The 18,477-nt window shown below is 25.1% G+C and overlaps 1 protein-coding gene across 3 annotated transcripts in view; it reads right to left on the bottom strand.

The window, feature by feature from the left end:
- Positions 1 to 18,477, bottom strand: part of LOC129611567 (homeobox protein 2) — a 95,403-nt gene that overhangs the window by 9,438 nt on the left and 67,488 nt on the right. For all 3 annotated transcript variants that reach the window (XM_055524766.1, XM_055524764.1, XM_055524765.1), the window contains exons 8-9: positions 8,791 to 9,216; positions 339 to 593 (exon numbers count right to left, since the gene is read on the bottom strand). In XM_055524766.1, the coding sequence (XP_055380741.1) occupies positions 339 to 593; positions 8,791 to 9,216 (681 nt within the window). The remainder of the gene's footprint in view (positions 1 to 338; positions 594 to 8,790; positions 9,217 to 18,477) is intronic.

Genomic DNA, 18,477 nt, shown 5'->3' with positions numbered 1-18,477 from the left:
TGAATATTTTAATTACCCACATTATTCTTTCTATTTCATACTTATTTAGGTGAATTTGTTTTTTTTTAATTTAATTTGGTATATAAGCAGAGTTTTCTATGAGAAATACAGAAATGCCTTGTATAAATCTAAATAATTATATTTACTGTTCATTCTGATTTATTTCTTGAAAATTTAAAGTACTGTTGACCGAACTGAAAATGTAGAAATATTTGAATTATTTGGAAATGACTGACATAAAAACACAATTTAACAAGTGAACCGAGTTGAATTAAAAAATAATACTCACTATTAACTTAAAAAAGTTGTTTTTTTTTTTCTAAAAAAAAAAAACTCACCAACAACTGCTATTGTAAATGAACATGATATTGATAATTTTGAAACAGGATTTCTTGCTGTATAGGTTACATTTCTTGTACCAATTTCAAATGCTATATCATTTGGTGTTTTAAGAAATTCTGGTGAAATACTAACATCTCTATCAAAATTAACATCAGTACGTGGACGAGGTATTTTTAATTTTGCCATTTTTTCATTTGGTGGTGTCTCCAATGTAATATCTGATGGGCATATTAATTTTGGTGTTGGATATCCTATTATATTTAAAAAATAAAATAAAATAAAATGAGTAGAATATTTATATATGAGAAATGTCTAAGGTTTCTATTCATCAGAAATATATGTAAGTATTTTTTTTTTTTAAATATTAGAATTAATTAATTAATTATGCAACATAGTTAATTAAGTTTTAAGGTACATAATATTAATAAGCATTATAAAAATCAACTAACTGAATATATATGGTTTCCCTAATTTTCAGTTAATAATAATTATTAAAAGTAATATACACAGGTTCATACACACGTATGAACCACTAGTTATGGAATACGTATAATGTGTATGTAATATATACATATTACTTATACTTTGTATATTATTCATTTCGTGCGGAAACTTTACAAATTTGTGCCAGTGTAAAACATGGAAGTCTGTACCCCAAGCGAATAATTATGTAACAAATTCATTAAATAAAATTCATTACGTAAAAATTGATTGAATTTTGTATTGTATTTACATACTCTTAAATTATTAAGTGTAAAAAAAATGCAAAAAAATTGTTATTTAAATTTCAATTCACAGGTGCTTTTTTAGGGATTATTGTTTAAATTTGAGCACAGACATGAAATTTCAATTCCCATTAACACAAATTGTTCAAATTTTTATACAGAGTATTTGAAAGTAGATCTAATAAATAGCAGATAATATTTTTGTAATAAGCTACATTTTTCATTTTTCGGCCTCTTTCTTCAGAATACGGTTCAACTTTAAAATTTTTCTTGGAAAATAGCTACAACAGATGGCATAATTTTGCACAAACTATTTGAAACCTCTTTGCTCCTTTCAGCGTATCGAATCTACCATTTGTAAAAGAACATTAAGTGAAGCTTGTTAAAGCTACACATTAAGTGTAGCTTGTTAAATACTGTCTGATTTTGAATTACTGAAATCTTCCTGAACAATTTTTGTCAATAATATTTTATAAAAATATCTTCTATTGCATAATAAATAACCTCAAAGTATTAAGTTTGCACATCTCACTCTGTATTAGGATCTTAACCAAACATATCCTTCACTACAAGCCAATAGTTTTCATTTTTCACATTTGTCTTCTTTTCTTTATCTTATTCATTTAAAATGTATTTGCCTTCAATTAAACCTGCCGCCATTGTTTAATCTTTAATATAAAATAAAAGTAAATATTTTTAATAAATCAGAGTATGACAACTAAACGTAATTTTACAACTACACGATTTTCAATATAATAACGTATTCTTTTATGGCACAGATACATAAATTACAGAAAATAACTAGTACATTAAGTCATGATTACCTATTTATAGAAAATTGAATATATAAGTGTGCACATAATATGTATTTATAGTTAGTTATACAATATTATTATAATATAAATAATTATATTATATTCCATGTACTCATATAATTTATAATAATATAATTAAATATGACTAATACAATTAAATTATAATTAGTTAAAAATGTGTGTATAGAAATTAGCATTCATTGGTATTCATTCGAAAATATTTCATGTTAATTAATATCACTTAAATTATTCTGATATAACAAGATGTCGTCACAAGTAAGAGGATTAAAATTATATACATAAAATCATATTATATAATAAATGATCCTTTATCCTTAAGTTATTTGATACAGGTTATTCGCACACAAAATATATATATGCATATTATGTAGGTGTATATTATTCGGTAAAATTACAAAAAAATATTATTAATTATGTATTCTTATTATGTAATCTTTATACAATTTATCAAAATTTCTATAAGGTTTCCAAAAATCTATTTCAATTATGGTATTTCAATAGAATTTGTGCTTGAATATCAAACCGCTATAGCATTGTTTATGTAAATAATAATTAGAAATCTTCTCGGCCTTCTCATATGTTGGTGTCAGTTCCAATATAATGTCTGAATGAATTGAACGAATAATATATGAACGTGATATCTATGACTATGACATATAAAATGTGTGACACGCTTATTGTATATTATAATATATGTATATCTAATATAGTGTACCACAATTCATTTGTATGTATTTTGGTTTGAGGGATATTTCCAGGGCCTCATGTCATAATTTCGTGTTTTATAATATGGAACAATTTCTTGTGTGATTTTCTTTAACAAGAAAATGGTTTAAGCAGCAGTTCAGTGCACAATTATAATACATATGAATTTTTTTAAAATTGAATATTAAAGTTCTGTTTGCCAGCGAGACTTACTAGTATCTGATAACAAAATCTGATGGCAGAAAGTGAAACTCTTCTAAGAATCAATTTCGTATTCGAAGAGATATGACCGCTAGAGAGTTAGCACAACTTTCTTAAAGTTTTAAATTCGTGTATAAAAAAGCTTTTCCAAAATATTTTCGAAATATTTTAGCTAAAATGTATGAAAAATAGATTTATTGTAATTCGGAATTATTATCCGAAAATTAGGTAATTCAATGGGTTATATATTCATTCTGGTGCCGCATTACCACAACTTTATGAACTCATTTTTAACTTTTTCATTACTGTGCTCCGACATGAGAATATTTTTTTCAGCTACGTTTATTGTATATTAAAACAGTAACTACTAAAAATAACCAACCCTCCCATACTAGAAATACATTAAATCAAAATTTTACTATTGAAATTTCTTAGAAGGTCATGTCACTTTAATGTAAATGGCATTTGAATTCTATAAAAGTGGAAATGATAGAAATTTGTATGATTAGCAAAAATACAATAATTAAAATTTTTACCTATGATTTGGAAATGGTTCAATATTGATTGATGGTATGCTGACTGTATAATTGAATTTGAATGATTTAAAAAATGAAAATTTCTAATTGAATCTAGAAAATTTCCACTATTTGGGATATTTATGAGACACATACATGTATGGATTAAATATAGGTGTAGATACTGATAAAATACTGTTAAATAAGAAAATAGTTATGTACTTATATTTCCATCTAGTTATTGATTACTTGCAAAGTGTTTGAAAATTGTAAATATAAATTTGTTATAAAAGAAAATTTTATATAAAAGAATTATGAAAAATTCAATTTTTTAATAAATCTTTTTATTTTAATTAATTATTCAATCATATGTAATTCAAAAATTATGTAGATAAATCCATTGTACCATTAATAAGAGTTAAAATCCCTTACAAATCTTATGTCCATATAATAATTATGTAATATTATTAAAACTAAAAAATTATTTGCATTAATTATGTAATCATAAAAGTTGTGATATTTGTGTAAGATAACATTATATAAGGAAATTTATTTCAGCAAACTAATATTCCATTGTAGCTAGATTAATAACCATATATTACTGTATTCATATTCAAATTGACCCAGTCAACTTTTGTTTGGCACTTTGTCATGAAAAGAATAGCCTAATCATTCTAAACTATTTTAATTATAAAATTTATTGCGTTCGGTGAATAATTAATTTGACGTTTATTCAAGATTATATTATCGGGAAGAAGACTTTAGTTTTTTCTGGATTATGTAACATACGAGAAAATTCTGTGTTAGCATGTATTAGTATTTGGTGGTGTTATAGCTTTAAATTTAAAACAACCTAAGTAATAGGGAAATTAAAAAATCGTGAAAGGAATGAAGGTGATCTTCATTCCTAAGGCTGGGAGAAGCTCTCATAGCTGCCTAAAGGACCTTAGACCAATCAGTCTAACATTGTTTCTATTAAAAATGCTAGAAAAGCTGCTGGAGTCACACATACGGAACAACGTAAACCCAAATCTATTGTCCCCGGCACAGCATGTGTATTACAGTGGCAAGTCGATGGAAACGACCCTACATTCGCTTGTGAGCTACAAGCTACATAGAGCGATCCTTGGACAGAAGGGAGAACACTATGGCTGCGTTTTTGGATATTGAGGGGGTCTTCCATAACGTCACTTCTCAGGCAATCGGTGCTGTACTGACAGACGCGTCGATTTACGAGTCACTGGCGTCTCTAATAGAACACATGCTGTTGGGCAGGACTATTAGGGGAATCGTGCATCGAGCGGTCTGTTGGTTTTTTTTTCAAACTGATAAACTGGTTCATATAATATATACAGATGGCGTGTATTCACTATTTGATATCAAATTTATTATGTACCTCAAATATTTCTGTACCTAAAGAAGTTTTACAATTTCATTTCTTCAATTACCGAAATACAAATAGACCAACAATAAACTATGAAAGTATGTCATGTGATTTATCAAAATATTTCAATTTTTTCATTTTATTTTTCAACTCCTGTTAGTAGTGTACATTGTGTTTAGTTTTATAATGAAACACAAACAGGATAACAAATTAAAATCTAAAAATGTAACATTTTTTTAACAATTCAAATAGACACAAAAACATTGAGATTAAAGAACAGGGAACAAAAAATCAGCAAATTCTAAAGATCAATTCTGATAGTATACCATTTTTATCCTTTTTATTGTCATATCCAAAATTCTTGTAGAATTTCACCGGTAACTTCAAAAATTAATTTACTTATCATTTTAAAGTATAATCAAAATACAAGGGGACAAAAATGTGTTGTTTTACTACAGAAATTTTTGCATAAAATTTTGCCTTTTAAGAGTAACTTTGAATTTATGAAATATATAGAATTTTTTAACCATTACACATTATAAGAAAAAACTTTTCAATGTGGCGTGATCTGAGGTTGTCATTAATCTTCTGATTTATATATTAAAACTGAGCTAATTAATAAGAAGTTATTTGTTAATATTGAAAATTTTTGAGTGTAAAACATTACCAGCGGCTGCGTTTTTAGAATATATGATAAGAGAAATTGCTATTATACTTATAAATTTTGTGAATATGGCAGCTTTTGACAAACCACAAAATTTATAAGTTATGATTCTCATTCAAAAACACTAAGTACTCTTGCGTTTAATATCATTTTGAAAATGGCACCCATAATGGCATTTTTTGGACTCCATATCCCGCACTCGTGGAATTGAATGTGGACATTCAAGGGTTAAATTTCCTATATTTTATACGAAAAAATCTTTTCATCTCATATTTTAATCATTATCCATCATAAACATCATAGTATCTGCCTTCACCCCGATTTAATTCGTTCTGGTATACCCTATAATAAATGTTAAAAATAACTTTTTGTATCCATCCTTTGTGTCTAAACATTTTTAAAATATAGAAAAAAGTTTTAAAAAAGAAACGAATTGCATTTTTTCCCTGACAATATTATATGGAAAAAGAAAAGGATACGAATTGGAAAAATATTAAAAACGGGAATTAATTAAAGTTCATGTAGACTCTGTGAATATTATTCGAATAAAGAGTAGTGAATACGTTGACTTAAACTTGATCAGTGGAGCTTAAATATTTTCTAATATATTAGTTGGCTGTTTTGGAAAATGTAGTAATTTTTATAAGAACAAACAGAATTTAGACATGTTTTAGAAACTGAATTGTAATTAAATTAAAATTGAAAAGGACTGGTATTTCCAATTAAACTAGGGGATCCGGTTTGGATCCTTGTTCAATGAATTACTTGTTTAAAATATGATTGTTCGATATTTTTGCTCTTAAATTAGTTTTAAACTAATCTGAGCGTAAGATTTGAAATTTCAGAAAGTTTTTTTAAGAGAAATTAAATTCAAATACCGAAAGAATACCATAGAATGTACATTAAGGTTAGAGTGTATTTTGCAATTATGGAAACAGTATTACCATTATAAAAAAACAAAATAGTTAATTTGAATTAATTTATATCCAAGATTTGAAGTTGCTGAACTAAACCGCTTAAGTTTTTTAATTTTGGCTTGAACACACGAACACACAAACGAACTAGCATGACGTATAACTAACTCGAAATTCGACAGGTTGAACAATTATAAATTATCTCAACTTATCATTAATCAGCGTTGCTAATGGACTAGCAAATTTATAATACCCTCTAAATTTTTTTTTGCAGAAAAATAATTAAAGAGAAGCTTTACTATGAAAAGGCCACTTAAATCAATAAGTTTTTTTTTGATGGATTTTGAAGTTGTCTATAAAAAGGTTTTACTTATATAAAATTCAATTTTGAAAATGAACTTTCAACAACTATTTCAGCAAATAAGTAAAAAAAAAAAAAAAAAAAACTACTTTATTGTTTTTACAAACTCTTTTAATAGCAATTCTTAATGTTGCTGTTGCATACAATTTGCATTGCAACATTTGAATATTCAATTTTTTCTTTATTGTTTTTTTGTTTTAATGCTTCATAAGATAAAATAATAAAGGGATTCAGCCTTTTCCAATACATTGAGTTTTCATTACAAAAATTCAATTGAAATATTTTTTTTTTCAAATGTTTGTTTTTGAAGTATAAAGAGAAGTTTTGCAATAACGAAAACAAAAAAATATAAAAGAAACAATGTAGAGGAGGAAAAACAAAGGGCAAAATTTTATAAAATTAAATATTTGAGCTTTGAATATCTTCCTCTTCATGAATTCAATTGAACCTTAAAAATTAATTTATATTTCAAGAATATGTGTGTGTGGGTGTGTTATAATTTATACAAATACCGTATAATATGTGTTTTATTATATTGTGAAAATTGATAATTTTTGTGGGCCAACAACCTTAAAGCTTTGACAATATGTTGGTGTTGTAATGATAAATCAATATTTAGCATGTGAATTTTAAGAGCACGAATAAAAAAATATTAATTTGGCACATAGGAATTGATATTGTTTTTAATAATAGATTTTTCTATTAATTAGTAAAATTTTTGTTGAATTAATTTTTATAAAAATTTCAAAGGAAGTTCAAAATAAGGTCGAATTTAATTAATTTATTTAATAACAAGTATACACTCTGTACGAACTTATAACACTATATATTAAGTTTTAAGCTTAAGTAACATTGGTATTAGCTTTACATACTGAAAGTTTAACAGGTTTTGCAATAGTGTACCTATTTATTTTTTGGAAAAAGATGTAAAAACGTAATTATGCCAATAAAAGACAAAATATTTTTTCCAAAAACATAAAAATAACATGTACTTTTCATTACCTACTCGTAATTGTAGTAAAACGTCATGCAGCTCTAAATTTCAACATATTCAATACGCAAAATGCTCTAATGAACATACAGCAGCAAACAGGTGAAATGAAAGAATGCGATACTTTTTGTTTGGGAGTGGGGATAAATCTTTCGTAAGTAAGATAGGTTTCTCACTATGCTTTTGTTAGATCGCATTTTCGTCGCGAACCACATTTCATCACTTTCATGCTCTATAAGTTCATTGATTTTTCTAAAAATATTTTGATCGTTTAGTGGGCCGCCCAAAAAGTTCTGAACGGACGCGTTCCTCTTGCCGGGACCTACTTCAAATTATTTAAATATAAAATTAAGCACTGCAATTAGAGTGTTTTTAATGAAATTTTTAGGTCATTTTGGAAATTTTATGACATTCACTTGAACCCTTATTTCAATTAAGTCAAAATTAGATAGGCTTCCAATTATTAATCAATTTATGAAGATTAATTGGAACCAAATTAGTGGTTAATTGAATTATAACGGACATGAGAAAATTAATTATATGGTGAAATTATTATTTTAAAAGTCTGCATATGTGTAGAAATTTGGGAACTTTTATTATAAGTAATTCGTTAGGGTTAAAGTGGTCTTTCAAATCATTTTCATAAATTATAAATGTAAGGTATTTAATTGAGAACAAATTAATTTAGAAGTTATTTTTGTCAGACTGATATCTCGATTTATATGCTTATTTTATTTATTCATAAGTCAAAAACTTTATCGTAGAATCCTTTGGATATTTATTAAAATTTTATTGATTTAAATTTGAAAAATTAAAAAAAAAAACCTCATTCATTTTGGAATGGAAACAAAACTATTGAAATAATTAAAAAAAATATTTATCCTTTCTAATTATTATATGCAACCATTAAAAGATATTTGAATATAAAATTATTTATCTCTTTCATCGCAATATGAAAACTTCATCTTTCTATACGAAAATATTAAATTTTTATAATAAAAACATTTAAAAATAAAGTATACTATCTATTCATTATAATAAATCAACAAGACTTAGTGCAAATCAGAAAAGTTTACATTGATTGTTACATAAAATGTACATGTGTTGTAAGTAAAAATGAGTAGTCTATAATGTACATACGTATATACTTACTTATACATGTTCCATCATCATCACCAATCCATTTTCCATTTATATTACATTGTTTTGAAAAATTTCCATTTATTCTAAATCCAGTAGGACAACGTAATACACATTGACTACCAGGCTGATTTGTTGTTAAATGTGGTTCTTGTTCTTGTTTCTTATTATTATTATTTTCAATTGTAGTAATATTTTTACCATTATTATCATTTATCATCACGTTTATTCCATTTTGATTACTTTGATTATCATTACTTATTCCATAATTATTATATAATTCAAAATTATTATTATTATTATTATTCGATTCTATTATTTGATCTGTTTCCTCCAATGGTCGACTACATTCTAAGTAACCATGTTTTGGTGGAAAAAGTGGTGGACATGATATATAAATACCATTTGTTGTATTCTTGCTATTTAAAGTTGGTGAAGCTGAAAAATAATTTAAGTAGATATTTTTTTGATTAAAAAAATTTTATTTCATTGATTTGAGATATTTATTAAAAAAATATGTACATATGTTTTTGTAATTAATTAAAATTGATTGTAGTAAATTGTTGATTATTTTTGAATTTGAAATGAAATTCAAATTCTAATGCAAATGTATTTAAAACGAGAATAGGTAGAGTTAACCGTGTCGTTATACCCATACGAATTAATGATTTTAAATGTCGGAGATAATAATGGCATACAATTTCTGATCCGGTACTGTTTTATATATGTATATATAGTAGTTACCATACAAACTCATACAATCTAATAGAGTTTTACTAAAAATTATGGTTACATCAGCAAATTCGTTTGTTCGGAATTTCAGCGTTGTAACTTTAATAGTTTCTGAGTTATGATGGTCAAATAGCTATAGGAGTTATATGACAGCTATCAGAATCGCTCATAACATCTCAACAACTTTTAATGTATGTACGAGTAGCTAGTACCAGACAAAGCTAAGTAATTTCAACTACTTTACAATAGTCTTAACAATATATTCATTTGTGCGAAATTTCAATATCATATCTTCTACAATTTCTGAAATGAAGCCGAACAAATTTGGAAGTTGTGTGGTATATATCCCAATCAATACCTCGAATAGATGAACATATATGGTTAAAGCGACTCAGAACTCGACGCTGATCAAAAATATATACTTGCATCTATATCTCAGACCATTATTTCTTAGCGTTACAAACGGTAAAGCAAATTTGTTAAACACATCATACATAGTTCGTACGGTTTGGTTAACAAAACTATTCCTGCGTTATACAGTTTGGAACGTTCTTTCTTTTGGTAATTAATTAACTTTCTTCTTAATTAACATTAGACATAGTTATGTGCTTCGATACGGCGAAGCCTACTGTTAACAGGCATAAAAGATAAGCTATTCTGACGAAACTATTATACTCCAAAAATCAGAATTAAAAATTGGCCAACGAGTTGCACAAGCTGAAAATCATTGCTTATCATCCTTTTTTCAAATTGTTATTTAATTCCCTTGAATTAATTCTTAATTTCCTTTTATTTTTGGGAGCCGAAAACTAATAAATGTTTTTAAAATAAAAAAATAGAAAAAACAAAATATCAAGTAATTTATTATTTTATTATTTTTTTCTATACACTAGATTAAAATATGAAAATGTACACTAGAACGAACTATGAAAATGTAAATTTTTAGTTTTTATAAAATATTTATTTAGAAAATATTAGAACAACAATGAAACTTTTCTATAGTTTTATTGTATTGAACAAACAAACAACTTTTACCATGCCGAATCTAAAATTTAAAATTCAAATTATAAGCATATAAAAAAAAAAACCAATTTAATATTCATAAAATTTTTCAAAATTTTTTGGAACACAATGCGGCTGCAACTTATTGATTTATAGTTGAAGTTTATTTAATTGTAAATGTTGTTGTACGTATGATTGTGTGCATATAATAAATAATTTTTAAAGTACATATTTTATATGTTCACATATGCTATAAATAAAATATGAATGGATTTATTAAAATTCTTCCTGTTTTAATTGTAAATCCAACGACCGACAACAGAATTTTTATGATGCTAAAAATTTAGAAATTCTTTTTTTGAATTTATAAATTTGTTATATAAATTATACATATATCAATAACTTTCAGTATTTATAATATAGGTTCATGTGTATGTCCATGAATTTATTTTGTATAGTCAGTTAAGTTGAATGTGAACAGATCCGATAATATAAATGGGAAAAAATTATATTTTATTACTGTTAGTGGTATTTATTATCAGTAGTTTTTAATTTAATTAAAATGTAGCTATTTTCAACTATTTGATTAAAAATTCATACTTCGATTGAATTTTTGCACAAATTTAAAATAATTTTTTTTTAATTATACATACATAATTTAAATTTTATTTACACTTACTACCAAATCTTAAAAATATTAAAATAAAGTGATCTATGTAAGGGATCACTGTGATTTAATATATTTACTATATTAAACTAAAAAAAATGGAGTTGGCTGTGTCATTTCTGTAATATCCGTACGAATTTTACGGGTTTTATGACAGTTAACAAAGGATGTATAACAGAAAATAAAAATCTGTATAACAGTTAACAAAAAGCTTCACTACTAACATTTTTCAAAATGATCTTAATAATATACTCGATTCGTATATATACATATGTATATATTGTAGTATGTACGGGTTTAATGCAAACAATATTAGAATTTGAGTATGGCGACTGATGTAAGAATCTATTATTAATCACAAGCAAATTTTGTCGGAAAATTGTCTCTATGTACTAACACCATTCGTTTATGCAAAGTTTAAGTAAGCTTTACAGTTTCTGAGACATGACAAAATTATATTTGGAATTGTATGACAGTTACTTCAAAAAGCACTTTCATTGATTTACTGAATTAAATAGGGTTCTTGTAGTAACGACTTTTAGTGATTGGTAAAAGTTTTGTTCGCCGACTTCAATGCGTTTTTGAATTATCGCTGGAGCGAATGAACGGACATGGTTAAATCAACTTAGAATCTGATCATGAAACTAAAAATTTATAATAAAAGTAAAGGATAAAATTGCATATTTTTGGGAGAAATATGGGCGTACTTCACTCAGTGCAAAAACACGCACCTAGTAAAGGAATCATAAAAACTGAATGGCAGAATAAGTTTGTATAATTTTAACTGAACAACTTATACTGTTATACTAATTTCCTCAATAATGTTACCTCATATTTCCTTCTTATATACATAAGACTACATAATATTAAAATATGATTTCATATTTAAAAAAATTTACTGTTCCTATGACAAAATTATTGGCTACAGATAATTAAAAATATTGGTTAAAATACTTTTTCACCATATTGATCTATTTTGAATTAAAAATATTCAAAATAAAACCAACATTGAATTTTAATTGTATTTAACAAATAATTTATTATAAAAATATTTTTCCAATAATTTCCATAATTGGACACCTAATTACCTATACCAGCAATATATCACGGGAAAAATGAACTTAAATCATGCAAAAAAGAACATTTTGTTGGTTCTCTATAATTAATAATAACTATATCTAGGCTCTATTTACAGAGTTCGAGCATAACATTCACAATTTCAGACGGTAAAGTATTTTAGAAACAGTCTGAAATACATACATGTATATTATTATAAAAGTAAATTTGAAATTGTCATAAATTAAGTTTTAATTTTGATATTTTATGCGGTTCTGTGAAAAAATTAAAATTTTTTAAATATGAAAAATTTTAAGAGGTAGTCATTACAAGAAGATATATAAAAATATTTGTTAGATTTCGTGCTTAGAATAATATTATTGGGTACAGAATTTGAAAAATTAATGAAATTTATGCCTTCATAAATTCATAAATTTTAACAAATAAACATATTTTGTAATATTCTTTTGTGTGGGTAATTTGTCTAGTTTAACCTTTAATTTGGTTTTAATAGCTTGAATTGTTATTGAGACGTAAGCTTAGAAAAACTGTATGCTATTTAACATTTAAAGGTATTTTATTTTCTTTTAATGGTCAAATCTTGAAAAGCGGTAAAACGATTAACTTTTATTTCACAGCCAAGAGAAAGTATTATATGAATCGATTCCCTTTAACATTTTTTCTATAGGGTGCCAAAAAAAACCTTTAAAAACAATATTTGAGTAATAACTGCTGGGTTTTGTGCATGGCATTGGCATATTTCCCTAATTATATTTAGGTTATTAATACGTACTCTCGGTATAGTCATGGTATGTGGACTTGAATTTTAATTTAATTTTTGTAAATTTCAATAATTTTTTGAATTTCAGTAGTTCATGTTTTTTGTTCACTTTCTATTAGATGAAAACCATGTGTATTTGTAATTTTCACTATTTTATGAATTTAAAAAAAACCATTTGTGCTAAATACAGTTGCTATTAACCTTTTTAGTGCATACATGTTTCACTTTTGTCCAGCAGTATTTTAAAAATAAGATCGTTTGTAAATATATTATCTAATTAGTTTAAACTCTCTCAAGAGCAACCGCACTCTCGATTTCAATTCTCAAGTTCGAATGCACAAAATTTGAGAATATAATAAATTGCAAGTGTTTTTATTACACAGAGATATTAAAAAATAAAAAATTTAAGCTCTTTTTTCGCAAATTTAAGGACAAGAGACAAAGGCGGTACATGTGTACACTCAACGTACCTAAAAACATAAGTATGTACTCAAAAGCTCAAAAATTTTTGAATGTTTCCACGTTTATGTTAAATATTGAACATAATTTAAATTTTTTTTTTCTAATTTCGGGTTTTTATCCGAATAAAATTTCGCATACTTATTTAAAACTCTAGGTCATATTAAAATTTATTGGAAATTTTTTATAATAAAAAAAAATATTTTTTTTTTCATATTGTTTATCTGAATTAAATTCCTGGTGAAAGATGGTCCTTGTAATATTTTTCTTATGAATTGGAGCATTGGTTGGATTTTCAATTTTTATTTTTGAATTTTCCAAAAAAAAATTACAATTATCCATTGTAATAAAATTTTTTTTTCAAATTTTAAAAATATAAATAAATCCATGTAACGTTGTTTAAACAAAAAAAAAACCATATAATTTTTTTTTTATTGTAAAAATTGATGTGATTACACAATCTCTATGCTATGCTATACACAATTAATCATATTTGTACATAGTGACAGCTTAGTGGCTGAAAGTAGTAAACAGGCTTAACAATTTCAAATGTACACGAAAAAAATTTTTTAAAGGGTACAATTTTTTTGTTTAACAAAATCTTTTTCAATATAAAATTAAACTGTGAATTAAACGGATTTGGATACCAAATTTCCATTCTTATTCCATTTCCAAACTTTTTTTTGTGGAAAATTGTAAACTAAAATTTATAATCTTAAAACCTTTTCGCAAAATACGACCGTAAATAAAATATATATATATGACATTCTTCTTAATTTTGAAATGAGATTAAATAGAAAAACTTATGATTTTAAATAGCCGGATCCTTTCATTGAAACTATGGTGACAAATATTTAGTTTGTATAAAATATGAAATTTAAAAACTATTAAATGGAAACTTTTGTATGTTATATTAAAATTTTGCAATTGAGTCTGAAATTTGTACGTTCAGAACTTTTTGTTAAGAAAAAGTACGTTGATTCCAATTCAGTTCTGCGGTAGTAGTTTTACAGTAGAAAGGTCTTTATCACCATTCTTAAATTTTAACTAAAACAGTAATTTTATTTTAATAATTTTGACTACTTTTATTCATAAAAATTAAAAGTGCGAATTTAATCTACAATAATTGGAATGAAAATTTATATTAAATTTAAATAAATTATTTTATTGTACCTTAAAAATTTTACATTAAATATTTATTGTTCCTAAAAGTATGCAATTTTTCTGAAATAAATTTCCGCGTTTGAATACATTCCACACCGGCTCAATATAGAAAAATTTTTTTCCACAAATTATTTTAAATATTTATATTAACAAATGCACAAACTATAAATTTGATACACCTCCAGATTTTTATAACCATGTTCATGTTAACTATACGCGTGCACACGTGTCTATGTATGCACTTGTAATCAAACACAAATAAGGCCTTTAGACAATAATTAAAATATTTATAAATTAGATATAGTTATCAGGTAAGGTATTGAGATGCTGAAGGCATCAAGTGGTATAAAATATAATTGGAATTATTAAATGAGGAAAAACAAATTTTTCATTAATGAATTTTTGCTTATATTATAAATTTTATTTTTTGAATGTTAATAGAAATGTAAATTTGTACGATAAAATGGTAATTACAATTTTTGCTGTCGCGGTGAGTTTTTCTCTAGGCAATTCATTTATAAAACTATATTATGTATTTTGTTATACTTATTTATATAATACAAGCAATAATTATTTACATACATGTATGAATTTGAAAATTTGATTTTATAGGGTAATAATGAAGTAAAGTGTTCGATAATTATAATATTGTATAATTTCAAATATTATTGGTGGTATATAGGAAATTTAATTGTTTTTTTTGGAAAAATATTAAAATCTTCTCTATCCTAAGGGAAATTAATATAAAGTTTTGCTATTAGTTTACTTATACTACAATAAAATCAGAATATTAGCTTAAAAATATTAATAGTGTTATGTTTTTCATCGGAAAATTACTTTGGAAATTTTGGTGAAAACAAGATTGAGCACATAATATGTTAACAAATAATATGTTATGTGATTTCTATTGCTGGATTATCAATGAAGGTGAAACAAGGATTAAAGTCATTGTTTTTATTAAAAACATTTTTATAAAAACTCGTGAATTAAGGAGTTTTTGAATTGGTAAAACTTGATTGATTTTCGATAATTCAAATATGCTCTAATTTAATTTTTAAAAATCTTTCTTTTTTTGTATTATTACAGATCTACAAGGTGATATATTACATTCAAATTTTACAAGATTTGAAAAAAAAAGAGTTGAGTTGAAAAACTTGAATGTGCATGTAGTTAAGGTGAACTCTTTAAAAGTTATAATTGCTTACTGATGTTAAAATTTATTTGCAAAAATAACGGTTCATAAAAATATTAACTGCATTTCAGTTTGCAGAGTGACTATTGTGATCAAAAATTATTAGTAGTTGATAATTACAGCACTTAAAAATCAATAAAAATCAAAATTAATGACATTTTTTTGATTTTTTACATTTTATTAGGGCCCTTAAGATCTTGACATAATGGTTTTTATGTTATATCTCTTGTACCGTAAAAGATTTTTTTAACATTTGAGGAATTAAATTAAAGCTTAAGAATGTGGCCAAAATTCTATAAAACAAATTTAAAGTTTCTAAAACTTTCACATAAAATTTTGAGAATGAAGAAAATTAAAAAAATAATACAAAATGAAAAAAATGGGGTTTTTCCAAAGTTCGAATGATTAGTATTCCGAAAATATATAAAATACAAAATCAAGTAATATGTTGCTTTCAGCCCCTTTTACTAGTCCTTTCAGAAAGAACTGAATATTTGAAACCTTTATCATTTTCGGAAGGGAAGTAGAAATTACGTGAAAATTTGTTAAAACCCCTATATCTCGAAAGCCGTTGAGGTTTGTCAATTAATTACAAACAAATATTTTACCCATATTTGATGCCCTAAACAGTGATATATAATATTGTACTCTTTACTGAACCACCCCTATATATATTTAAAAATTTTTTTTTTAAATATTTTTCAATACTTAGGAAGCTACTGCAAATTTCAAATTATTTGAACCTCTATTGGAGATATTAAAATTAAGTGTTAAAATTGAAAAGCATACCCGGGTAAGAGGGTATCAATAGAAGGGTTAAAGAATATAAATCATTACTTTATGAAAACGTGTAAACAATTTATGCTAGATATTTGAAAAATGTGTACTTAAAAGGGAAAAAATTTTTTCACTTAAACTTGTCCAAACTTATTTGCAATTTTATCTTTTGTAAAAACGTTTATCAGATTGATAACTTTATTGATGGATTCTTGTAAAATAATCTTCATATAACAGTAAACTTTTTCGAACTTGTGTGATGTGAAATAAAGTTTAAATTATTTTTTTTATACCACCCATAAGAATGACGCATACATCGTAAATTCAAAGTGTGCAAATATTTAAAAATCATTTGTATAACTTTTAACATAAACATTTCTTTAATATGCAAATTATGTTCGAGAAAATTCCAACATATTGTATGAATTGTACAAAAGAACACAATAATTTTTTTGGAAAACTTTTTTTTAACTAAAATATCCAAAAAGCAAGTACAAGGATTTAAAGTTTTTTGTTTTTTTATGGGAAAACTTTTGTATCAATTTTTTTTAACTCTTCTTCACAACTTCTAATATTATGAATATTTTACTTTTATAATCATTCCTATACCAAAACTGCTTAAATTTTACTTATATGCGCTATTTTGAAAGTTTATCAATGTAAAGCGTTTAATCCTTGAATTGGAATCAATTGAAAAAAAAACATTCTATACAATAATTTTTACATGATCTATGAACTTTAAAATTTTCGACATACTGCATGTATTTTGTGTTCTACTTTAAAATAATGGCACATTATTTTATGAATTGTTGAAGTAAAACTGAAATTTTCCAACAACTTTAAGTTTTCACCTATATATATATAATTTTTTTTCTTTAAATGATGGCACACATCATCATGTCTTGCAAGAAGCACGATTCTAAGACAAATTTTATGGTAAAATGAGAGTTACACCTTCTTAAAAAAAATCTTTGTAAGACACATTATATACATATAGATCTCATTAATTTTCTAAATCTATTTAGGACGTGTAAAAACACATTATAGAAAGAATCAACCTACGAAGTTGAATCAACTTAGTGATTATAAAATGATGACAAAGATAATGATGATGATGGTTTTTTCGTAGAAAACAGACTACAACGATTAATATAATGATTTGGAATCTTTAGGGTTCTCATATGATCAAGACTGTTAAATTACAGGACATTATTTTTTTGTTTTTATGTTTTGGTTTTTTTAATTTTGCAATTTTTGTAAACTAATATTGAAGTGAAATGAAAAAAAATTGATAAATAAACGGATATTAGGTTTAAAATTAAAATTAGTTTTACCAAACTTTTATTAAATAGCGTAAAATTTGTGTGTTATGAATATACAAATAAAATTTGGTATTACTATACTAGGTTATTGGGTAAACAGTATTTCACTTGTAATGAATAATGTAAAATCGATCGTCAGCAAAAACAGATTTCCGAGCCCGGATATTATCAAAATTTCAAGTTGATTATTTCTTTGTATACAAGCAAAATATTAACTCAACTTATTTGCTCTATTGCTCAAAGCTCAATTCCTCGCACCTAATTTATTTATTTGAAAAATTAAGTTTCTTTTTACAATGTAATAGGATGGTTTCTGAAAATCCGTTGAATATTCTTTTGAAAATAATCAAAAAACGTGAAATTGTTGATAAATCCATCGCACGGTAAAAAAAAAATCTGAACTAAAACAAAGTAAACTTTAATCAAAATCGGTTGAGCCGAAATTAGTTTTGATGTTTTGACCATTTCAGAGCAATCCAATGACCATGACAAATTTGATGCACCTTATTACAAGCAGTTTTACTTATATGTTAAAATATTTAAAAGT

This window comes from Condylostylus longicornis, unplaced genomic scaffold (genome assembly GCF_029603195.1).
Source record: "Condylostylus longicornis isolate FDR11 unplaced genomic scaffold, ASM2960319v2 ptg000053l, whole genome shotgun sequence".
Classification (NCBI taxonomy): Eukaryota; Metazoa; Arthropoda; class Insecta; order Diptera; family Dolichopodidae; genus Condylostylus; species Condylostylus longicornis.
This window is presented reverse-complemented; position numbering and strand designations above follow the sequence as displayed.